Source organism: Geotrypetes seraphini, chromosome 4 (assembly GCF_902459505.1).
Source record: "Geotrypetes seraphini chromosome 4, aGeoSer1.1, whole genome shotgun sequence".
NCBI classification, from domain to species: domain Eukaryota; kingdom Metazoa; phylum Chordata; class Amphibia; order Gymnophiona; family Dermophiidae; genus Geotrypetes; species Geotrypetes seraphini.
The window spans coordinates 87,431,225-87,457,230 of record NC_047087.1 but is presented as its reverse complement, the minus strand read 5'-3'; the positions used below and the strand labels follow the sequence as shown (position 1 = coordinate 87,457,230).

The 26,006-nt window shown below is 45.7% G+C and overlaps 1 protein-coding gene and 1 long non-coding RNA gene across 2 annotated transcripts in view; one reads left to right on the top strand and one right to left on the bottom strand.

The window, feature by feature from the left end:
* The window catches only part of LOC117359349 (coxsackievirus and adenovirus receptor homolog), a 40,795-nt gene extending 27,099 nt beyond the window's left edge, over positions 1–13,696 (bottom strand). The window contains exon 1 of the mRNA XM_033941957.1: positions 13,517–13,696. Coding sequence (XP_033797848.1) covers positions 13,517–13,568 — 52 coding nt within the window. The 5' untranslated portion in view covers positions 13,569–13,696. The remainder of the gene's footprint in view (positions 1–13,516) is intronic.
* Positions 13,697–16,112: 2,416 nt separating this feature from the next.
* The window catches only part of LOC117358804, a 48,336-nt gene continuing 38,442 nt past the window's right edge, over positions 16,113–26,006 (top strand). Inside the window, exon 1 of the long non-coding RNA XR_004539095.1 lies at positions 16,113–16,360. This is a non-coding gene — a long non-coding RNA (uncharacterized LOC117358804). The remainder of the gene's footprint in view (positions 16,361–26,006) is intronic.

Genomic DNA, 26,006 nt, shown 5'->3' with positions numbered 1-26,006 from the left:
TCCATACCAGTGCCGAACAATTTTTCTTGCTGAAGTCTCTGACTCTTGATGGAATGTTTCTGCAGGGTAGAACACCGAGCACAAGAATCTACATGGTATTCTGGGCCAAGGCATTGCAAACACCAATTATGGGAGTCAGTGATGGAATTAACTTTTGGCACCTGCAGCACTTTTTAAAACCAGATAAAGGCCGGGACATCGACGGAAAAAGTGCCTCAGCGAAATTGAACTCATTGGCTAAGGAAAATGAAACAGCCTCGCCAGCAAGGAGAAAAGAGGGGTGGGGGAAGAAAGAAGTTTCCTCGCTCTCTTTTTTTTAAAAGAAAATATAAGTACTCTTAAAGAGAATATAAAAATAGAAGAAAAGATGTGTGAGCAGAAAGGCAAACGGCAAAAAAACCCTCAACAACGTTCAGAGACATGACTTCTTAGCTCCGAAGAAAAACTAAGAACTGAGATATTGCGAGCCCACGTTGGGCAGGAAGGCATTCATGCATGCACGGTGCTGGCAGTTCACAAACTTTAAGTTCTTAAAGTGGCGATGCACTTTTAAAGCTGTCCATTCCGGGGCTTTGTGGATGACATCACCCACATGTGAGAATATGCTGCCTACTTGTCCTGGGATAAAGGGAAGATATGCACATGGATGAAGTGGAATGGAAGGAAACAGAGAGAGGAGATGCACATGGCTGGAAGGGAAAAGAAGTTGGGAAAAGATGTATGTGGATGGAGGAAGGGAGGGGCATGAACTTGGGAAACAAAAGGGAGAATTGTTGGGCATGAATGTGTGAGCGAGTGAGAGGGAAAGAGATGGTGCACATAGGAAAAGGAAGAAAGAGAGGAGTGAGGTAGAAATGCTTGGGGTAGAGAAGGATAAGAGGGATAAATGTTGAATTTGATTGTGGAGAGGGAACAGTGAGACAGATTGAAAGGGATGCAAGGGGGAAGAATGTTGGATATAGTGGTGGAGGGAATGGAGGGAGAGATGTGGCATGTGCTAGAGAAGGGGTGATAGAAGGAGAAATGTTGGGCATGGGCTGGTGGGCATTGGTGAAAAATGATGCACATGATCCGGGGAATGAGAGACAGAGAAATGTTGGATATGGCAGTAGAGGGGATGGGACAGATGCACTCTGGATCTCTCTCTCTCTCTTTCCCTACTCCCTTTGCAGCAAGGAGGGACTAAGAGAAAGATAGATGGACAGTGAGAGAGAGAGAGGGAGACATGTTGCCAATGGGGGTGGAGGAGAGAGGAAGAAAAGTTGGACTCATGGAGGGACAGAGAGATATGTTGGTTGGGGAAGGGAATGAGGTCCAGAGAAGAGGAAGTGTGCAAGAGGCAGAAAGAAAGAAATGTTGGATGCACAGTCAGAAGGAAGTGCAACCAGAGCCTCATGAAATCACCAGATAACAAAGGTAAGGAGAATTATTTTATTTTCAATGTAGTGATCAAAATCAACTTAAATGTATCAGAGCAACGTATGGCTTATATTATCCTGCAAACGTGAGGGTTACTCATGAAAACCGAACGATTAAATATGAGGACCCAAATAAACTAAAGAATTACATCTATCAATAATATGAACCAATGACTGTATAGATCCATGGTGAGACTGCACCTGGAGTACTGTGTGCAATTCTGGAGGCCGCATTACCGCAAGGATGTGCTGAGACTGGAATCGGTCCAGAGAATGGCCACCAGGATGGTCTCAGGACTCAAGGAGCTCCCATACGAGGAGCGGTTAGGGAAGTTGCAGCTCTACTCACTCGAGGAACGTAGAGAGAGGGGAGATATGATTGAGACATTCAAGTATCTCACGGGCCGCATCGAGGTAGAAGAGGTTATCTTCTTTTTCAAGGGTCCCGCGACAACAAGGGGGCATCCGTGGAAAATCAGGGGCAGGAAACTGCACGGTGACACTAGGAAGTTCTTCTTCACTGAAAGGGTAGTTGATCGCTGGAATAATCTTCCAATCCAGATTATTGAGGCCAGCAGCGTGCCAGATTTTAAGGCCAGATGGGATAGACATGTGGGATCTATCCGCAAAGATAAATAGGGAGGGAACAAATGACTTGACCAACAACTCCACACTTGCAGCACAGAAAGCTTTTTGCGAGCTTGGTGAGGGCTTGAAAACTTTTGTAAAGACTTTAGCTTTTTCTGAAATACTGCCTGCATATGGAAAGGGAGAGCAAAGAGTGAAACACACAGAGGACTTTAATAGATGGCTCAAAGCCTGGTGTCATCAAGAAGGCTTCAGCTACATAGGAGGATGGGGAAATACATGGAAGTACAAGAAGCTATATTGCACTGATGGGCTACATATTACTACAGCAGGAAAAAGAAACCTTGCAGAGAAATTTAGACAATATGTTTCTAGGCACTGAAACTAGAAGATGGGGGTGGTGTATGTAAGAAGGACAATTATAGAGACCACCCCCGGCAAAAGAAAAGATGTGATAGTAGTAAAGATTGCAACATAAACAATATCAGCAACTCATTTCTTAGCATTGCAACGGAAAGTGAAACAAAACAAAAATCTATACGAAAAAGGAGATTACCGCTGAAAAATAGCTGGAAAGCGATGACCACAAATGCTCACAGTCTAAACAACAAAGTTCATGATCTGCAAGCCCTGATGTTAGAGGCAGATCTAGATATTGTCGCTATCACAGAGACATGGTTCAATGAATCACATGGATGGGATGCAAACATACTGGGATATACCGGTAATCTTTTTAGGAAGGACAGAGATGGTCAAAAAGGTGGAGGAGTAGCTCTCTATGTAAAGATCAATATCCAAGTGACCGAAATGCAAGGGACCTGGGGAGAGGAAGAAGCGATATGGATCGCTCTGAAAAGAGAAGATGGAACTTCTATCTACGTGGGTGTAGTCTACAGACCTCTGACTCAATCGCAGCAAATTGATAAGGATCTGATTGTGGATATCCAAAAGTTTGGAAGGAAAGAGGAGGTTCTGCTGTTGGGAGATTTCAACCTGCCAGATGCGGACTGGAATGTTCCGTCTGCGGAATCGGAAAGAAGTAAGGCGATTGTGGATGCCTTTCAAGAGGCTCTGCTCAGACAAATGGTGACGGAACCCACGAGGGAAAAAGCGATATTGGATCTGGTCCTCACAAATGGAGAGAGTATCTCTAATGCTCGAGTGGGTGCTCACCTGGGAAGTAGCAATCATTAAACACATTTTTTTGCTACTTCAGCTTGTTTGCGGTATTATTTGCTCACAAGTTTAAAGACAATAGACTGTTTTCAGTCCAATTCTTTATATGACCCCTGAGGAAGGCTTGTTCGCCGAAACACGGACCGTGTGGAGTCCGGTTGGATTTTTATCACTGTATTTTTTATCATTGTACTTTTTTAATTGAATTTTCGTGGTTTTATATGTCAGTGTTCAATAAATTATCTCCAGAACATCTGTATCCACAGTTTTAGTTTTCATTGGTGGATTGTTTTCACTGTGGATCATTGGGTCTCCCCATTTTTCTTTGTTATGCCTTTAAGGCTACCAAACACCTAAATAAAGACTTTCTTATCTTAGAACAAAGTATTAAAAATTTAGAGCTACAATTGAAGTCAAATTGGGATCCAAATACTTTTCAGGCCCTTTTAAAAGAAAAATTTAGGTATAATGAAATTTCTTCTCAGTTGGCTAGAAAACAGTTGGTGTCTCATAAGGCTTTGTATTATGGAAATTCGAATAAGGCGGAAAGATTATTGGCTAAGGGGTTCATAATCAAAAGAAAAAAAAAGTCTAAAAAGTGTCCTAAATGGCTACTTGGACGATCAAAAAACCTAATCGTCCAAGTACCCATAACCAAAGCTGGTTTTAGACATGTCTAAAACCAGCTTAGGCCTTTTCCCTGCCACTAAACGCACAGAGAGAAAAGAGGCGTTTTTAGAGGTGGGGAAAGGGTGGGCGGTGGGCCGACCTACACCTAGGCGTGCAGCAGGTATAACCAAAACCTTAGGCAGGTTGCCTAGTCGGCACTTATACGTTTTTGACTTAGACCAAGTCAAAACAGGTCTAAGTGCCGAAAAAGGGGCTGCTGAGCTGATTGTGGCTGCTGTCTCATCTCCCCTACCGCAATGCCATCACTCCTCTACCCGAACTGCCATGGGTTGCGGCAGTTCAGGTAGAGGAGTGATGGCATCGCGGTAGGGGAGATAAGGCATCTCTCCTGCCGCGATCCATCACCCTCCCCCCGGCAGAAAGGGGTAATCCTTCCCCCCTCCCCTGAAACAATGAGTGAAAAAGGCACATGCAAAGAAAAAGAAAGGAGGTGTATGTATCCCTTATTCCTTTCATTCTTCTTCCCTCACACCCTCGGACGAGGAAATGAAGCACTTCCACTTCCAAAGAGCTGAAAAAATTGTAGTTTCTCCAGAAGCGTCTGATAGTGCTGCTACATATGTTTTAATACGTTTGCCCTTAAGATACTGAGCCAAGGAGCGGCCACATCTATTATTTTCAAGATAATAAGAAGCGTTTTATAAAAGTAGGTGTTTGCTTGCCATTCGGCTCATGAGCAGACTATGTTGTAATCGGAGAGATTGGAGCTGAGTTAAGATAGAGAAGTCATTGGAGATCTGGATATGATCCTATTCCAGTTTCTTAATGGTAATTTCCAGGTCATGCAGCACCTTCAATTTCTGTTTTTTAAGGTAAGCAGAGGATATAATACGGCCCCGGATGAAAGCTTTGAAAGAGTCCCATAAGGTAATCTAACCAGTATCCTCAGGTTTGTTCATCTGAAAGAATTCATCAATGGCAGAGTTTATATGTGGAATAAATTCTGGTTCTTGGAAGAGGGAACTATTAAGTCTCCAGTTCTTATGAGGCAAAGTGGCAGAGAGACCACTGAATTTCATCTCTAATGTCACATGGTCAGATATTCCAATTTCTTTAATTTGAGAAGAGGCGAGGTAAGTAGACAGTGATGCACTGATCAGGAAGTCTATGCGGGAGTATGCGGAATACGGTGCTGAAAAAAAGGAAAATTCTTGTGTGCGGGGGTGTTGTATTAGTCAAGGATCAATAAGGTCGAATTGCTGGATCAGGTCATGGAATTTATACCAGGACCTAGATTTCTTGTAAGATGCATGATATTTCCTATCCATGACGGGGTCAATTATCATATTGAAGTCTCCACCTAATATAATAGGATGATCTAGCGACAAAGCAATTTGTTCAGAGATGTCATCATAGAAGGTCGGATCGTCGATGTTAGGAGCAAATAAGTTAAGGCAGGTGATAGTTTTGCCATTAAACTTAATAGATGTGTTGATCCATCTGCCATTAACATCTGTGCAGTGTGACAGTAGTTCAATGTCAGGTCTATTTCGAATTATAGTTAATATTCCATTATGTTTGTCTGCAGCAGCTGAGAATAACACTGGGAAGGCCCAAGGAAAAGAGAGAGTAATGGAGTCAGTAGCAGAGAGGTGGGATTCCTGCAAGAATAGTACATCAGGTTGTAATCTATACACATAATCCCATATTTTTTTGTTTCTTCAGAGGGTTGTTCAGTCCCTTAACATTTAAGGAACAGAAGGTCAAAGCCATATAAAGCCTATTATCAGATCCATAGAATTATTCAAAAAATGAGTGTATACACCATATTTGAGAGTAGCATAGAGAAAATTCCAATACATATAGATGGAGCATAGTACAATAGAAGGAGAGAGGTAAAAGAGTGCAGAGAAAGAGATATATAGATTCATAGTGGTGAGAGAGATAGCATAAGCCAGTATTAAGTGTCAGCAATGGTACCTGCCTAGTCAAGTGCAAGTCAGGAAATATCAGACAAGAGGCAAATGGAGAAGAAAAGATGGGATAGAGAGCCGGCAAGGGCAGCATAGAGCTGAGCCAAAACCATCCAGCCTATTCTAGTAAGTAGTATTTGGTAGGTAATATAGTAGAAACACAGATGGAATCTGAACAGGAGTGCTGTTAAGAGGCAGCATAAAGCGTAAGAGTAAAGTCTAAGGAACTGTCATAGTAAATAATTATCAAACTGCCATAGTAAATAATTATCAAATTATCAAGGGTACTTTGAAAACATTTCCGGAAGTAAACATGGCATAAAACATAACAAGAAATACAACGAGCATATAATGTAATCAACAGTTGCACTAATACAGAAAAAAGACTGTAATGCATCTTGTATAAATGGAAACTGTAAACGGAGAGAACTCAGTCAAAGAGGTTTCACTCTAATATATAGAGATATGAAGGTATATATTAGACACTGATCGAAATCCAACACAGCAATAGTAAATCAGGTTAGACAGAGATATCAGGTTTTATCTATGTTACTTGGCGCCAGGTGCTCCAGATAATCAGCCAATTCTATGGGATTCACAAAGTTTTTTGTGCAGTTGTTATGTGTGACCGCATTGTGGCAGAGTAGAAGAGGCCGAATTTCGCTCTAATCGCTTTAAGTTTGGGTCGGTATTCAAGAAGCAATTTTCTGCGCTTGGCTGTCTGTTTGGCCAGGTCCGGAACAATCATCAAGGAGGCACTGTCAAATTTGAAAGGATGTTTAATCTTGGCTTGCCTCATAATTTCCATAACTTGAGCGTAACAGAGGAGCCTCACCACGATGGGCCTAGGATAACGAGCGCTGGAATCGACCACGTGTGTCAGCACACGGTGGGCTCGGTCTATCTCTAAATCGTGTTTGAGATTCAGTTCCAGAAGTTTAGGAAGCATTGTCATAAGGAAGGCAATAACATCGCGTCCCTCCGGTATCCCAAGGATACAAAAATTATTTTGACGGGACCTATTCTGCGCGTCCTCAAGTTCCTGTTCAAGTATCTCCATATTTTTAATCTGGCGCTGTAAGGATTTAATGTTCATTCCATTGGTTTCCACACGTTGTTCAGCAATGTCGACTCTCGATCTAAATACCGCCATTTCAGTGGACAGTGATGTGAGATCAGTTTTCAGATCTTCGGTGTTTTGTACGGCGGTTTGAATGAGGTCGCGCATGTTTTTCAGCTCCTCCATCACAGTTTGTAAGGCCTCGGTTTCACCTTCAGGTTTATTCAAAGCAGTTTTCTGCGGCAATATAGGCTCAACATTCTTTCTTTTTCCAGCTTTGCTAGTAGCCATAATGAAGTGTAGCGATTCGTAATTGATTCTTTTCAGTGGCTGGACGGCGGAGCTCAGAAACTAAGCAGCCATTGCATCAATACTATCAATCTTTGTATTCTTCAGAAATCCTTGCTTCCTCTGTGTTACCAGACTTCTTGAAGACTCTTCCCCGGATCACCCTATCTGACTCTCATATCAAGTCTCTTTCACAACATCTCTCGCAGGAGGAAGTATCTTCGGCTATCAGAGCACTTGCACATGATAAATCTCCTGGACCTGATCGTCTAACATCAGAATTCTACCAAACCTTTCTGCCTCATATCTTACCCCACATCCACTCCTTTTTCGTGGCCCTGATTGACTTTGGATGTGGTCGTGGAACTTTCACGGAAGCAACGATCATAGCCCTTCCTAAAGAAGGTAAGGAGTTTCAAGTTTATTAGGATTTTATATACCGCCTATAAAGGTTATCTAAGCGGGTTTTTACAATCAGGTACTCAAGCATTTTCCCTCTCTGTCCCGGTGGGCTCACAATCTATCTAACGTACCTGGGTCTATGGAGGATTAAGTGACTTGCCCAGGGTCACAAGGAGCAGCGTGGGGTTTGAACCCACAACCCCAGGGTGCCAAGGCTGTAGCGCCAACCACTGCGCCACACACTCCTCCTAGGACACCACTGATGTAAGGAATTACAGACCATTATCGTTGATAAATTCGGATGCCAAGATCTTTGCTAAAGCCATAGCCCTGCAACTCCAACCTGTGCTTGATACCATAGCCCCAGACCAGACGGGATTCAAGACCGGCCGTCTCTCCAGCGACAATACCAGACTTTTTGCAAATATCATCCAACAATCTCTACCTTCTTCTCTGCCTTTGGTGGCAATAGGATTGGATGCGGAAAAGGCATTTGATCGGATAGAATGGTCATACATGTTCCATGTACTACATTGATATGGATTCCCTTCATATTTTCATTCTCTCATCAGGATTTTATATTCCAATCCCTCTACTAAACTATGCATTAATGACACATACTCTGCAGCTTTCAGCCCGGCTAGAGGCACACGACAAGGCTGTCCGTTATCTCCGCTCCTATTTAATCTTGCGCTGGAACCCCTACTCACTGCTATTCGCACTGACAAGAATATTACTGGATTCAGACTGGATTCATTTGAAGTTATCTGCTTTCGCGGATGATGTTTTGATCTACATCTCACCATCTTCTCTTACCCGAGTACTTGATGTAATCCGACGATACTTTGTCATCTCAGGGTACAAACTCAACCTCTCCAAATCTGAAATTATGCCATTGAATTGCCCGGAAGTAGGTGATGACATCAAAATGCTTGGATTCAAATGGACAAACGACAAGATTAAATACCTCGGGGTCCTTATCAATACTTCAATGGATGACACCATTTCTTCTAACGTTGTATTTATCATAAACAAAATCAAACGTGCACTAGCCAGGTGGACACCATTACAGCTCTCTTGGTGGGGACGCCTCGATACCATAAAAATGATGGTAGTACCAATGATAACATATGTGATGGAAATGATCCCTTGCCTCTTTCAGAAACACTTCTATAAGAAACTTGAACCCCTACTGGCTGACTTCCTTTGGAATCATAAAACTCTGCGCATAAGCCTACAAAAGCTTAAATGCACCAGGAAACAAGGTGGAGTTTCCTTTCCTAGTTTATATGACTATCACTTGGCCAGTGGTATACCTAGCATATGTGACACCCGGGGCCCATCATTTTTTGGCACCCCCCCATCTGTATGAAAAATATGATTTTTAGTAACAAGTCACATGTCACAGGAAAAGGCAGCATCTTACACACTGCAATGAGTAGTACAACATCAATACACCCATTGTAAAACTAAACAAGCCAGACTAGTACAGATCAATCCTACATTGTCAATCCTAACAGAAAACCATGTCTTTCGAACACACAGAACACAGAAAACACCTTCGCCTAGTATGGAATATATCATCACAAACTAACCCCTCCCCCTTTTACAAAACTGTAGTGTGGATTTTAGCCATGGTGGTAACAGCTCTGACGCTCATAGAATTCTGAGCTTCAGAGCTGCTACCCCCATGGCTGGTGCTAAAAAACGCTCCACTGTTTTGTAAAAGGGGGGATAAAATAGAAATACATAGACAAAGGTTAAATTGAACCAGCAAGAAGCTGGACTCTGCATACAATGCAACACCACAGAAACAGTGATACATGTCTCCTAAAGCAGTGTTTTTTCAACCTTTTTACACTCGTAGACCGGCAGAAATAAAAGAATTATTTTGTGGACCGGCAAACTACTAGGACTAAAATTAAAAAATCCCGTTTCCGCCCCATCTCTGCGAGTTCGGTCCCCGCAAACCATCTGATCCCATCTGCACAAGCCGCAGTTATGATTTTATATTGAATGTATTTTATTAAAGTATAAAAAGAAACAATATTCTGAACAATTGTGATTTTATAAATACAAATATACAGAGCACGAACCAACAAAACCCCTGTCTCCCCTCCTCTTCACATATATCCCCTCTACTATCAAGAAAACTGAACAAGCCAAGTTATTATAGAAATATGCTAACAGAATACTGCAGTCCACAGCTATGTCTCTAGCAGGATATATATTTCAAATATGATATATTCTAATGACAAAATAGAAATAAAATTATTTTTTTCTACCTTTTGTTGTCTCTGGTTTCTGCTTTCATCTTCTTTTCACTCTTTTCCTTCCAGAGTCTGCCCTGTCTCTTCAATCCAGCATCTGCGCGTTCCATCCACTGTCTGCCCTCTCCCCCTTCCATATGTATCTGACTTCTTTCTATGCCCCTCTCTCCTGTCCATCCAGCCTGTGCCTCCTCTCTCCTTTTTACATCATTCATTCCAGCTTCACTGCTTTCTTCATTTTTATCTCTCTTACTCCAGATCTAGCATCTTTATCCCTCTCTCATTTCTCAGCTGACCCCATTTCCAGCATCAATCTCTCTCTACTTTCTCATTCCTCTCTCTCCCCTTTCCCTCATCTGATCTCTCCATTCCACCCTGACCCCCCTTCCCCTCCTGTAATCTCCCTGCCAGCTGTTTCCTTCCTTTTTTTCTTTCTCCCTTCCCTCCTTCCTTTTTTCCTTCTCCCTTCCCTCCTCCTCCTACCCAACATTAACTCTCTTCCCATCCCTTTCCCTCCTCCCCTCCCAGCAGCATCTCTCCTTCTACCTCCCTCCAAGTCCAGAAGCAGCTCTCCCTTTATCCAGCAGCTTCCCAGCCTCCTACAGTGGCTTCCAGCAGCTCTCAGTACTTGCCTGCAGGAAATTGCCGGTGAATCACTGACCTGGCAAGTAGGAGAGCTGGTGGGAGGGGAGACAACCACTGTGAAGGCTCCCCTCTGTGACCATCTCCCTCCACCTGCACCTGTATCTGCACTTCTCTCCGTTCCACTTGTACCTTCCCCGTGGCCCTCTTCAGCAACTCGGCAGGGGTGTCAATCAAGACAGACTGCCGACGTCGGGACCTTCACTCTCTGAGTCCCGCCTATTTTGTTTCAACTTCCTGTTTCCTAACAGGCGAGACTCACAGAGGGAAGGCCCTGACGTCGGCAGCCTGTCTTGATCGTCCGAGGCTGGGAGGAACAGCAGTCAGCAGGAACCGTAGTTGGGAGGAACTACAGTCGGCAGGAAATTTAACTACCGACTTGATCTCGCTGGCCCTGCGCGGACCGGCAGAAATTTTCTGCGGACCATCACCGGTCCGCGGACCGGCAGTTGAAGAACAGTGTCCTAAAGCAATAAATAAATAGAAAATTTTTGTTCTACCTTTGTCTTCTCTGGTTTCTGCTTTCCTCATCTTCTCATTCAATTCCTTCCATCCACTGTCTGTCTTCTCTCTGCATCTTCCATTTGTTCTGTTACTCTGCCTCTTCCTTTCTCCCCCCTTCCAAATTGGTCTGGCACCCATCTTCTTCCCTCCTCTCCCCCCATAGTCTGGCATCTCTGACTTCTTCTCTTCCAGCATCTTCTCCTCACTCTCTGTTCCCTATTTCTCTTCAGCGTCTTCTCCCCACTCTGTCATCCCCATTTCCCTTCAGCGTCTTTTCCCCCTGTCTTCCCCATGTGCTTTCAGCGTCCTTCTCCCACCTGTTTTCCCCATGTGCTTTCAGCGTCCTTCTCCCACCTGTCTTCCCCATGTGCATTCAGCATCCTTCTCCCCCTCTGTCTTCCCCATTTCCCTTCAGCGTCCTTCTCTCCCCCTCTGTCTTCCCCATGTGCTTTCAGCGTCCTTCTCCCCCCTCTGTCTTCCCCATGTGCTTTCAGCGTCCTTCTCCCCCATTTCCCTTCAGCGTCCTTCTCCCACCTCTGTCTTCCCCATGTGCTTTCAGCGTCCTTCTCCCCCTCTGTCTTCCCCATTTCCCTTCAGCGTCCTTCTTCCACATCTGTTTTTCCCATGTGCTTTCAGCGTCCTTCTCCCCCCCTCTGTTTTACCCATTTCCCTTCAGCGTCTTTTCCTCTCCACCCCTCTCTCTCTCCCTCCTTATTGCCGCCCTCCTTCGTGGCGCTTTCACACCCCCCTTATCTTCATGGCGCTTTTAACCCCCCCCCCAGGTCTGGTCCGGTCCAACAAACCTCCCTGGCCTGTGGCCGGTGGTCTAAATTTTCTTCTTACGGCAGCCGCAATGTTGTAGTTGCATATGGGCTGCCGTAAAGGTTGTTTCTGATGCAACTTCCGGTTGTGTCAGAGACGACCTTTACGGCAGCCCATATGCAAAGCGCCACGAAGGAGGGCGGCAGTGAGAAGGGAGAGAGCGCGATAGAGACCGAGCCAGCTGTGCACACCCCCTAAGACTGCACTTGGGGCAGACCGCTCCCCCCCCCCTTTGGTACGCCACTGCACGTGGCTTTCCTGATGCGTCAAGGAGCCAAATGGAATTACATCTCCACCTATGACCATCTTCCACCCTGGCTGATGTTGGAATCCAAACTATGTTCTGTACCATTGAATCATTTCTATATGATGACACCCCAGACTCCTATCCTATCAAATCCAATTATATCTTCTACTCTACAAGCGATACGTGAAGTGGAGTCTTTCTCTGATATCAAATGGGAGTCTTCATCGCTGGCTCCTCTATGGAATAATTCCAGAATCAAGATACAAAACAATCCGGTGTCGTGGAAGCTTTGGCAGAATTGTAATATTTGGACTGTGAACCAACTATATGATAGAAAACAATAGTTCACATATGCTGATATATGTTGGACACATAATTTACCACCATCGCAGTTTTTTCGATGGCTCCATCTTACCCACGCTGTCAGGAAGGACCTTCTATCTATGTTCTCTTGTACTGGTTACCCCATACTTCTCTCTTACTGTGATAAGATTTCCTTCAAACGACATGAAGCATCTTTTTGGTATAAAGTTATACAATTCTGCAAATATTCTCTTGACAAACATTTGAGAGAGATGTGGCAAGCAGAAACGAATTTGACTCTGGATGAAGAAAACTGGAATTCCATATGGCTTACCTGTAGCAAGGTCCTTCACTCGTCCTCTTTATTGCAAACTGTCTTTTTCACGCGTCATAAAGATTATTGGACTCCACAACGTCTGGCAAAAATTGGATCTACTTACCAAAACTCCTGTTGGTCTTGCAAGGTGGTTCACTTCGTCATATGTTTTTTGACTGCCCTCTTCTAGGGAAGTTTTGGAAGCGGGTATGGCAGACTATTTCTGAGATTTTGTCGATTAAACAACCTCTCTCATATGTTATAATTATTTTTGGATCTGAGGCAATATCTCACTCTCTTACTTATTGTGAATCACTGCTATTGCGTGGACTCTTGGTCTTGGCCCTGAAAGTTATATTATCTAACTGGAAAAATCTATCTGCTGCCACATATTCAGCATGGTGGGTTAATGTCTCTACAATTGTAAAATACCAACGAGAAGTCTGGATCCCTTAGAACATTCAATGAGGTATGGGACCCTCTCTTGTCCTATTGCTCTGACTGTTCCATATGATTTTGACCCTTGACATTACCTGGGTCATTGTATTACTGATATATATCTAGGTATATTAATTGAGTTACACCATCTAGCTTCTTCTCCTTCAGATGTACTATATGCATATAGCTCTGTATCTGTTAATTTTCATATTACCTGCCTATTTATATTGATTCTTTCTTTTTGCTATCTGGACGCTGGCTTTATATTTATTGTATATTATTGAAGTTTTCCCTGTTTTCCTTGTTCTCTTCTCTTCCGTATTGCATTCCCAAAATACCAATAAAAATATTGAACACAAAGAGCAGAAAAAAAGAGAACAGGGCCTCGCCCCACAGTGGCTCGAGGCACTTCCCATCCCCGTCCCCCACCACCACTCACTTCGGCAGAGCAGCAACGCCAGAGCCACAGAGATCCAGGTAGACGCATCCATAGCGAGCACACTCCGCGCGGACACAAAACCAACAGCTGGGAACGCAGCGCCTCGCGCACCGACGCCGATAAACACAGGCGACTACAATCACCCCCACCGCTGCCGACTCGCACAACGGTCAGTGCCTCAGCAAGCTCGTGCCAGCCAGCAGGTGAACGTCTACCGCTGCATTTGTAGTGTCCCGCTCCGCCTCTCCGTCTCTGCTTTAACCAATCACCTTATCATCTCTCTCTTGCCGAAGACGCTCCCAAAGCTAAATTAACCCCCCTTCCCCGTCTCAACATAAAGAGCTTTCATATAAAGGGAACGGGCCTGGGACTCGCACAAGGATAAAATCTGGTAATAAAAAAGGAGGTACATAAAATTTATCTCTTCCTGCGAAGTAATATTTGTAAGGTTGCCTCCTTTAAAGGAGTTATCAACTTTCTCCTCGGTAAAATTACTTAAATGCATTTGTTGCTAAAATATTAATTTTTTTCTGTTGCCTTTCCTAAAATTATCTGATTATAATGAGATATTTAAATTATTGACAATACCGATTTATCATAAACGGATCTATCTGTTCCCTTTTGAAAGGTATTAGTTCTCCTCTTTGTGCATGAAGCAAAAAGCCAAACCTTATCTTGTTGTGATGGCTTTGAAAAACAGATTTCAAGCCTTATCTTTTATTATTATTAGAAAACATTTTAACAATCCTGAAGTGATATCCTAAAATTTCTTTGAGCTCTGTAAACTGTGAAGCGGATTATTTTCCCCTGCTCTATTCTAGTTAGTCCAAATTTTTGCCACCTCTGGTAGGTTTTATGAATTATTCCTGGAAGAAAATCTTTATTGTATGGATGAGTATTAATCTTGTATATTTCCATCCTCTCAACAACTGGAACCCTAAATTCTTCTCAGATTTTCATGGATAATTTACTGAATAGGCAAAGGCCCCTTTTTATCAAGCCGCGGTAGATTGTTTTAGTGCTGACTGGCAAGGTAAATGCGTCGGTGCTTATTCAATTCTTAGGAGCATCACATCATTTGCTTCGCCAGCCAGTGCTAAAATGCTTGTCTGCGGCTTAATAAAAGTGATTATTTTCTTGCTACTAGGGGGTCCTTTTACTAAAACTGTAGCAAAGGTGGCCTTAGCACGCCACACCATTTCCCCCCACCACACTAAGGCCACTTGAGCAGTGGTCAAAAAATGGCTAATAACCTGTCTCTGGAGGCAACATGGATTCACTAGAGGCAGGTTTTGTCAGACAAATCTGATCAATTCTTTGACTGGATGACCAGAGAACTGGATAGAGGAAGCGTTAGATGTGTTGTATTTAGATTTTAGCAAAGCCTTTGACAGTGTTCCACACAGACGTCTAATAAATAAACGGAGTGCCCTTGGGATGGGTCAAGAACTAATTGAGTGGAAGGCGACAGAGGATAGTGGGCAATGGAGATTGCTCTGAGACAAGGGATGTTACCAGTGGTGTGCCTGCTCTTTTTAACATTTTTGTAATACAAAGCCCGAGAGCTAGTCTTAATGGGCAACGCTAATGCGGAGCTGGGAAGCCCACGGGTTGCCCGTCGGATAGGTGAGTGGGAGGGGGGTTAGTTAAGGAGGGTTGGGAAATTGCAGTGGGGAGGTCTTTCCTGCCGTGGGATTGCCTTCCAATTGGGCAGGTCGCAGCCAGAGGGAATGGTGGGTAGGTAAATAAAAGGGAGGGCTCTCGGAGGACCCTAATGGTTTCTGGTCCTCCGAGGCGGCTTTCGGTGGTGTCGGATTGGTGCGGGGACTTGCAGCCTACTGCGTGCCGGTGATTTTTCTTCTCCCGTGCGGTGCGTGATCGGCAGAGTGTGTCGGAGGTAAGAGTCGGGCCGGAGTATGGCGTGCGCACCCACCAGTGACCCTGCGGATCCTGCGGAGTTGTCCCTCCTGGCTGGCGATTCGCTCGACGAAGATGAGGAGGCGCCGGTGAGTGGAGCTGTGGGAGGGGAGATTGTTGCCTCCTAGGCGCTTGCGTTCGGCCGCTAAACTGCGATAGCGCTGGAGGTTGTGGGGGAGGTGCCGGCTGTGAGCTGCAGTGCGGGGTCGGCCCGCAGATGCAGACTGCCTGGAGTCCGTGGGAGGAGTCGTGGTGCGCCTGTGGCTGGAGGTAGGGCTGGGGGACTCCAGCTGTTCAGGTCTTGCCTGCAGCTGGTGTATCTATAGCTGCAAATCAGGACGAGGGGGTGGTTGGTGCTAGACTGGAGACAGGCCAGCAAGGGGTGTTGGCTTCTTCTCCTGTTGGGGGAAGTGGGTTTGGATGAGGGGTGGTAGAGGCGCAGGTCCATCCTTCGACCTCAGGGGAGAGTTGTGGGTTGCAGGCGGGTCCTGCGGGCTGGTGGTCTCGTTGGGCAGCAGGGCGGTGGGGAACCCCTTGGGGCTATGGTTCTGTCTCTGTTCCCCGGAGCTGTTCCGCCTCCCCCATGGGGTATGAGCACCAGTATGGCGAGTGGACAGGGGGGTTTTGAGGGGGCTGGGGACCACGGGGGGGGGGGGCTGTTCCACGGGACTAACTTACCCTCATGCTGTGCAGGTTGCTGGCCCCTGTCTGGATTTTTCCCACAGGACCTCGCCGCTGGACGTGAGTATGTAGCTGGGTCGTCTGCTGTTGGCGTGTCTCGTGGAGGATTGGACAGAGTCCCGCAGATCGGAGTTGAGGAGCCTGTGCGGGCGGATCACCAGCATCCTGCTATGGTGGTTGCTGCGGATGGCGCCGCTCCTGGTGTGGACGGCAGCAGACAGAGACCTGAAGGTGACCGGACTACAGGTAACATGGCCTAAGGGCTGGGGCTAGTGGCAAGGGGGAAGAGGAAGGAGAAAGGTAGAAGGGGCCGTCGGGGTAGGGATTCTTCTTCGTCCTCTTCATCTTCTTTAACATCTTCTTCCTCTTCTACGTCGTCTTCCTCTTCGGGGTCACCTCGGCGGGAGGCGGGTGAGAGGCCATTGCAAGAGGGCGATGACGGGGAGCTCCGGCGTTTGTGGCACTATCAGAGCTGTGGGAGAAGGTTCCACGGTCTCTTCGGCACTAGATTAAGAAGCGTACATGCGTCAACATTTTTAAGCTTATGGAGGGCAGGGTACGTGGGCGGAAGAAGAAGAGTAAGAAAGAGGGGGGGAAGCCTAAAGCGGGTGCGGTGTCTCACAATGTTTTAAACTGGACGTGGGCTTTTTGCAGTTAGCAAGTGTCTGGGGGCGGGGCACCCCCAGGATTACAGCCTCTTGCTAGCCTATGCTGACTCCATTCTAGATGTGTGTCAGTGGTTAGGCTCCCCGGTCATCGCCCTCCTGCAATGGCCTCTCATCCGCCTCCCGCCGAGGTGACCCCGAAGAGGAAGACGATGATGGGCGTGGCTCAGCAAGGAGGGACTCTGACGTGAATTTGCATTTCACTATTAGCTGTTTCAAGGAAAGTCCCCATTTAGATCAGACCACCACACTCTCTGTGCTGTTCTAACGTGTGGGAACTTTCCTTGAAACAGCTAATAGCGAAACGCAAATTCATGCGGAGTCCCTCCTTGCTACTAATTAAGATAAGTGCAGTTGGCATAATATCAATCCTTTAAGATACATGATTAAGTTAGACTGATGAGGAGGCTTGCTACAAAAAACTTGAATTGTACATGAAATAGATAATTAAAGTGTAGCCCTGAGGTCAATTGAAGAATGGAAGACTGTGAAAAAATCTTTAATTTATAAATGAATGATGAAGTTATTTATTGAAGCAAGTTGTAAGAAGAATAAAGGGGAAAGAAAGAATTGAATAATACGAGTTTTGATGAGTGTTGCACTATTTGGAGAATCACACCTAAGTGTAGACAGATGCTGAAAATCAACTGAAAAATCAGTAGAGCACAACCCCAAACACAAGTTTTGTGATCCCATTTGAATTCAGGACCCACAGTTTGGAAAGTTATTTAGTAAAGATTCTTGGCAAATGGTCTCATACCCAGAGTTTGAAATAGGAACACAATCTTTATAAACAAGCGATACATTAACACCAGCAGGTATATGTCATGCTGTCCCTGGAAAGCTGGAGTAATAAACTTATTTTAAGAGAGATAAAAATGTTATGTTTACTGTCAAAGAGTGCACAGATCTGTACATGTCTCTGTGGTCAGGCATTTCAATGTGTCTGTTTTTAGTCAACCTATAATTAAGGTGGTTTTGTTTTCTTTGCAGATTCATGCATTTCAGTTTTGATTCAGTGCAAATGGCAGCCTCCCAAATAAACCAGTATAGTAATTTCTTAGAACTCAAATTGTTGGATGAATTATTTTGCTGAGAAAAGGTTCATATGGTTAGAGAGCTCCAGTGGCAAGACTTCAGTGCAAAGAGGCAACACCAACAGCTGGGTCATGCTGCACTTTGACTCTGTGTTCTACTGCTTTCTTCTTCCTTCATTGTGGTGATAATGTCAGATTGAGTAATACCTATGTTTACCTCATAAACACTTTATCAAAGGCTGAGGAATCATACACCTGGCAAAGAATAATGAGAAGAAAGCTTAAAGAACCCCCCCTCCCCCCAAAATATGGAAAGAGTCAACTCTTTCGCTGTGATGATCAAGGTCAGGGAACAGTAGATCCTAGCATCCAAGAATTGACATCATAGTCAAGAATCAGGAACTACTAACCATAAATCAGTACCGTTTTCCTCAAAATATCAACTTGTCCAATTCTCTTTCTCCTTTATTAATCTTGGAATAATTTTGAAGAAGTTATTAAGGGAACAAAAATGGAGTTTAGGAAGTGTAAACCCACCAATCTGTAAGGAGTGATAATAGTGCAGATACACAGGCATCTAATAAATAAACTGAGTGTCCTCAGGATTGGCCCCATAGTAATGTACTGGGTCAGGAGTTGGTTGAGTGAAAGGCAACAGGGGGTAATGGTCAATGGAGATTGCTCTGAGGAAAGGGATGTTACCAGTGGTGTGCCTCAACATTCAGTTCTTGGGCCTGTTATTTTTAACATTTTTGCAAGCGATATTGCAAAAGGCTGTTTGGTAAGATTTGCCTCTTTGCGGATGATACCAAAATCTGCAGTAGAGTAGACATCCTTGATGATGTGGATAACATGAAGAAGGTGAAACTTGAAGAATGGTGCAGTGTTCTCCCTAGGGCCTTTTAGCCAGGCGGTCTGCCCAGGTAATTTAGATGACCGCCCAGCTATCATCTGCTCCTGAATTTTGTTGCTGCCGCCGCTGCTCAACATTGAAAAAAATCCGGCTTGGAGAACTTATGCTCCGGGGCTCTAACGTGTGCGTGCCTGCTTACCTTTTCTTCCCTCGGTGGGGAGAGAAGGGAAGCCGGCACGCACATGTTAGAGCCCCGTTCGCGGGCTAAGACGGGAGACAGGTCAGTGAAGCTTGCAATTTGCTCTTCTTGCTGCCAAGTCCTGCGTACTTTCTGTTTCCATGAAGGCAGGACCCGGCAGCATTTCTCCCAATAGGTTGATCTTGGGCCGATCAGCCTTCCTCTCACCGATGTCAATTCTGCCGTTGGAGAGGAAGTTCTGGCCAGTGGAACTTCCTCTCCGACGGCAGAATTGACGTCGGGGATAGGAATGCTTGTCGGCCCGAAGCAGGGAGAACTTGGGCGAAGGCGGCGGGCGACTTTGGGGGCCTGTTATACGATGGCAGCGGCAGTGGCAGCGGCTTGGGGGAGGGCAGCGAGGGAGAAAGAAAGAAAGAGGGCAGGCAGGGAGACAGAAGGAAAGAAGAGAAACAGAAAAAAAGAAAGGGGGCATGAAGAGAAAAAGAAAGAGAGGGGAGGGAGAGAGGAAGAAAAAGTTGGGGGGGGAATGAGGTCAGAAGGAGAGGAAGCATACAGGCTGAAAGAAGGGAAGAAAGATTGGATGCACAGTCAGAAGAAGAAAGTGTAACCAGAGACTCATGAAATCACCAGACAAGGTAGGAAAAATGATTTTATTTTAAATTTAGTGATCAAAATGTGTCTGAATTTATATCTGCTGTCTATATTTTACACTATGGTCCCCTTTTACTAAATCGCAATAGAGGTTTTTAGCACAGGGAACCTATGAGCGTCGAGAGCAACGCTGGGCATTCAGCACAGCTCCCTGCGCTAAAAACTGCTATCGTGGTTTAATAAAAGGGGAGGGGGGTATTTGTCTGTTTTTGTATGGTTGTTAGTGAGGTGACAGTGCATAGAGTCATCTGCGTTGACCTCTTTGAAAAAACCCCGGAATAGGAATGATAATTAACATTTTCTCTGCGTACAGTGTGCTTTGTGATTTTTTTAAAATTTTATTGTTGGTAGATCATTTTGACTTGGTCATTTTAAAAGTAGCTCGCAAGCCCAAAAAGTATGAGCACCCTTGCTCTAGAACATCGCTCCTTAGTTTTATCAAGTGCTGCAGTGAGGGGCCAGCACTTTACATCTTATCACCTCATTCTTTTTTCTCCTCATGTACAGCACGGTTCTTTATTCTAAGCAGCACTGGCACTAACAGTACTACGGGTGCCTTATGCTACTTTCACTACCACTTGCAGTCAGGTTTGGCATTTTATCATAGTTTTGGTTTTTTATTTAGTTTTTCACCAGTATTTTCATTTATTTATTAAAGCAGTATTTTTTTAACAGCCGATGCCCCTCCCCTATCAGTGTGCATTCAATCCACTGCTGATACTTTTTTGGCGCCTCTTTCAACGGATCAAATAACATAGCCCCACTGTCACATGTTCACATTTATTCTGCGTACGAATTATCTCATCAGTGCAGAGACCTTTTCGGTAAGTCCATTTTACTCTCCCTTTTTTACTTTCCTGAGTGCTGTGGTTTTATTCTTCGGTTTTAATAGAAGCTCATTTGAACAATAATTTAGATCTTTCCCAGGTTTCACTTTTCATCTACCCGGTCGGCTTGTCTTTGAGCTACTATCGGCTTATGTTTTCAAGATACACTCTGTATTATCAGCTGTTCATTTCCCATACGTTTACTTTTGCCCTGTTTAGGTCTATATAGTCTAGGCATACTGTTTGTAACCAGCCATCATTTTAAGTATGTATATGCCCTATTTTAGAGGGGGGGGGGTTCTTCTAGCATGTTATTTCATTAATTCTGAGTTCAGTGTTACAATATGTTGTTCTTGGTTTTTAGTTTACACATTATTTATTCTTATCCCAGGACAAGCAGGTATGATATTCTCACATGTGGGTGACGTCATCTACGGAGCCCCGACGCGGACAGCTTTTCAAGCAAACTTGATTGAAGATTCAAGTTTGCTATGCTGCACCATGCATGTGTGCCTCCTGCTCCACTAGAGGGTGCATCCCCTCCTCGTGGTCTCCAGTTCGTTTTCTTCCGCGGAGCCTAGAAGTCGTGTATTTTCTTGTAGCACCGCGATTTTCTTGTTTTTCTTGTTGGAAGTCGCTGTGCGCGTGTTATTTTTTCTTTTTTCCTGCTCGTCGCGAAGTCGACTTCGATTTAGGCAACCCGGAGGCTTCCGGGTTGTCGTGGCCTCGTGGGCCGCGGCCTGTTTTCTTTTCTATGTCCCGGCCTTTGACCGGCTTCAAAAAGTGCACCCGGTGCGATCGTCTTCTGTCTATTACAGATCCGCATTGCTGGTGCATTCTCTGCCTGGGGGCCAATCATCCGACTGAGTCCTGCCCCCGGTGTGCTACTTTCCAGAACCGGACCCTCCGTCGACGAAAAGCCCGCTGGCGGATCTGTTTGCCGCCGATCTGCCCTCAACCTCGGCCTCGAGGTCGGACTCGGCTTCGGCCCCGGCCTTGACCTCGGCCTCGGGTACCTCGGCCCCGCCTCGAGACTCGACCCCGAAGTCATTGGGCTCGCAGAAGTCCTTGGCTCCGGGTAAGTCCCCTCTTCCTTCCTCAGGTTCCGCACCGCCGAAGAAGCCAGCCTCGGTGACGCCGGCTGGGCACGGTGGGAGTTCCTTGCCTACAGCCCCGGCGAAGTCCTCTAAGTCCTCTGGTCATACCTCCAACACCCTGGAATACTCAAAATCGAGGTCGCCTTCGGTGGAGTGCACTGCGGCATCGGACATGCCCTCGATACTGTCCGTGCCACTTTTTCAGGACATGCTCCGGGCGATGATCTCGTCGAAGCTGTCTGCTGCGCTGGCCCACCTTCAACCGGCCCTGACCTCGACCTCCCGTGTGCCGAACCAGCCTGAGCCCCGCGTCGAGCCCCCTCGAGGCAAGGTGCGCCAGTCTCGCCGCATCTCATCTTCCTCGGATTCCTCGCCGAGGCGCTTGAGACTCTCTCCCCCCACGGAGCTGCACGGGGTGAAGCGTCGGTTTAAACGGGTCGAATCCTCAAGCCGCCGAACCTCCAAAAAGACCTGGAGTTCTCCTACGCTCCGGGGCTGCTCCCCGACGTCTCGTGCGGGACCGCTGAGGGTCACTGAATTATCTCTCTCTAACCCTCGGATCCTTTTGACTCGCCCTCGGTCCGGGGCTCCGGTCCGAGGTCCCAGGCTTTCGCCGAGGGAGTCCATAGTCAGGTCTCCGACTCGACGTCGGTCGGTGCCTCATTCCCCGGCGGCGTCCCCGAGGGGCTCCTCAAGGCGACGCAGGTCCTTGACCCCGGAGCACTTCCCCAGTGTCTCCCCGGTCTCGGAGCGCGGGTCTGAGCGGGAGCCTCGTTATTTGAGGGAGGCTTCCCCGTCCTTTTCCGCGAGGCGGAGGTCTCGTTCGCCGTCCTCTCATGGGGCTCCGGGAGCGTCCCGCCCCTCTTTCACTCGTTTTGTCCAGATCATGGGTCGCGCACTTGACTTAGACTTTCATATTTTAAAGACTCACTCGTTATAATTAGCGGTGATCCACACGTCTCTTCATAATGGACATGTCCGATTTTAGCATTTGGATCTTAGTACTATGTGTTTGGTCTTTTCTGGTTTCCTTTCTATAGTCTGCTTTTCGTCTGGAATCTTTTGAGTTTAGAATGACATTTTATGGCATATTTTTGTGGTTATAATTGTATGACATGTCTAAATCGGTCAAGTTATCCATTCTTTTTATTATGTTTTGTCCCCTCAAACAGTGGCAGACCGCCTCGGGTGCCAGCCCTAGGGGGGTACACAGCCGGCTGGATCCAGAACCTTCCAAGCTGCTCTAAATGGCACCTGTACCTCAGCACGGCTGCCGTACTATTCCGAAGCAGAGTCGGCAGCTGCACTGAAGTGCAAGGTCCCGCGATGACTGCATTTGCCGTCTCTGCCTCCGGAAGACGTAAGTGACGTCAGAAGGGGTGGACCGGCAGCTGCAGTCATTGCGGAACCATGCCACAACTCCCTGCGTCTGCTGGCCCACCCCCTCCAACGTCACTTACATCTTCCAGAGGCAACAGAAGCAGTCATCATGGGACCTTTCTGGTTTGGAGGGAGAGAGGAGCATAGAAGGGTGGTGGAGGGAGAAAAAGGGGGTCAGGGTAGTATGGAAGGGTGGTGGAGGGAGAGAAAGAGGGCAGATGCTGATGGAATTGGTGTACAGGGAAAGGAGAGAGAGACATAAGGGGGAAAGATACTGGATGGAATTGGGTTGGAGGGAAAGAAAGGGGGCAGATGCTGATGGAAGTGGGGGAAAGGGAGAGGAGAGAGTGTAATGCCAGACCATGGGGGTGTGGGAGAGGGAAGGGAAGAAGAGGAGAGAGATGCCAGATCATTGGAGGAGGGAAGGGAAGAAGATGGATGCCAGAATAATAGGGATGAAGGGAGAGATGGAAGGGGAATACAGAGAGAGAAGATGCCATATAGAAGGGGCAAAGAGAGGGTAGACAGTGGATGCAAGGGAGTGACAAGACTATGAGGAAAGCAGAAACCAGAGAAGACAATATAGAAAAAAATTAATTGCTCAGAATTCTATGAGAGTCTGAACTGTTACCACCATGGCTAAAAACCACATTACAGTTTTGTAAAAGGGAGAGGGGTTAGTTTGTGATTACATATTCCATACTAGGCAAAGGTGTTTTCTGTGTTCTGTGTGTTCGAAAGACATGGTTTTCAGTTAGGATTGATTGTGTAGGATTGATCTGTACTAGTCTGGCTTGTTTAGTTTTACAATGGGTGTATTGATGTACTGCTCACTGCAATATGTAAGATGCTGCCTTTTCCTAGGTACACTCTTGTGTGATGTGTGGATTGTTACTAAAAATCATGTTTTTCATACAGATGGGGAGAGGGTGTCAAAAAATGATGGGCCTCGGGTGTTACATATGCTAGGTACGCCACTGTCTTCATAGTTTATATCTAATCCACAAGTCTGCTTTTAGAACCTACAGGGTATGTATCCCTCTGATTCATGACAATTTCACTTCTCATGTTATCTTATCCATTCTTTTTATTATACAACTGGCCAGATAAGCATCATTCTTTGACGTGATTGGACCTTGAAAACTAACGGCATCAGTGTTCTCCCCAGAAATTTTTTCCAGCCATGAAAAACATTTGCTGCATTTAGTGTGCCACAAAAAACATTTGCTCTTTTTAGTGTGCCGGAGTTAAAAAAGTTTGAAAGACACTGCTCTATACCATTTGAAAGAGGGCAAATATCTAATTATTCACTTCTAGAATTGGATACTTTTTTAATTTAATAAAAATATTATGGAACAAGTGTCAAACCTTAAGAAAGGCAGTCATATTGAGCATTGGAAAATAACTAATAATAATTAACTAATACAAATAGTACACATTTAGGGCTCCTTTTACTAAGCTGCGATAGCGGTCTTACCGTGCGCTTAGCTCGTACAGAATTGCTGCACGTGCTAAAAACGCTATTGCAGCATAGTAAAAGGAGCCTTTAATTTTCCCCACCACCAAATTTCTCCATCCTGCCCCCACCCGGCTACTTTTTCATGCCACCCGGCTGGAAAAAATTTCTGAGGAGAACACTGTGGTGTGAAATTTTGGTGATAAGATTTAATGCTAAGAAATGCAAAGTCATGCATTTGGACTGCAAAATCCTGAGGGAACAGTACAGTTTAGGGGATTAAGAACTTTTGTGAACGAAAGAGGAGAGGGGTTTGGGTGTGATAGTATGTGATGAACTTAAGGTGGCCAAACAGGTTGAAAAGGTGATGGTTAAAGCAAGAATGGCCAGTAGGAAAAAGGAGGTATTGATGCCCTTGTACCCTTATATATACGTACCTATGAAGTGTATACTTATGAAGGGAAGTTTTAAAATTAAAGTAAAATTCTGGAATCTCTTGTTGCACACCCAGATTCTGCCCTAACACACAGTTTGAGACACACTGCCCTAGAGAATCTGGAACGCTTTGGGCTTATAGCATGGCTGTTGAGCGCACAGCACAGCACAAAGTGGATATTTGGATATGGTTATCATAATGCTTATGCAATCGAAGAAACCAGCAACTATAGCGGCCAATGGAAACTTTTTCAGCCATGGTGTAAGAAGCAAATACAGTGGTGCCTCACACAACGAACTTAATCCGTTCCAGGAGCAAGTTTGTTATGTGAAACGTTCGTTGTGTGAAACGCGTTTTCCCATAAGAATACATGTAAAACAAAATAATTCGTTCTGCAGCCCTGTTTTCCCATAAGAATACATGTAAAAGAAAATAATTCGTTCTGCAGCCCTACATTTCCCTCCCTCCACCTCACCTTATATGCAGTTTGCCAGCTTTCTTTTTCACCCAGCCGCACGCTTTCAAAAAGCTGTGCACGCGCAGCTGCTGAAGTTGATCAATGTTCTCTTCTCCTGCAACTTCCGGTTTCCGGTTGCGTCAGAGGAGAAGATTGAACAACAGAGCATGCGCGCATGTGCTGCTCTTTGAAAGTGTGTGGCTGGCCGAAAAAGAAAGCCGGAAAACTCGGCATCTAAGGTAAGGTGGAGGGAGATGACGGAACACTGCATTCAGACAGGAGGGTGCTGCTGTTCCCGGCTTCGGCGAGAGTAGTTCCGCCCCCCCCCCCGGGCCCCTCGGGCGACTTCGTTGTGTGAAACGAAGTTCGTTATAGGGAGCAAGACAAAAAGTTCGTTATGTGCAGCGTTCGCTGTACGAGGCGTCCGTTATGCGAGGCACCACTGTAGATCCTCTACAGGCTCCCATTTCTGAAGTTCTATCCTTTCTGCAATGAAGCATAGAGAAGGGCTTGGTGGTAGGGTCTCTCAAGGTTGAAATAACCAGGCTGTCGTGTTACAGAGCTCGAGTAGACAGAAGGTCTACTCAGATGTGTCCAGGTTCTTGAAGGGAGCTCTCAGGCTCTGTCCTCCAGTGTAGCAGCTGGTCCCTACATAGAATCTCTACATTGTGTTATGGGCCCTTGCTATAGCGCTGTATGAGCCTCTGATGGAAGTGTCTATTAAGGATCTAACCATGAAGACAGTTTTTTAGTCACAATCACTTCAGTGAGGAGGGTGTTGGAGCTGCAAGTGTTATCCTGCAAAAAGCCTTTCCTCAGATTCACGGAAGCAAG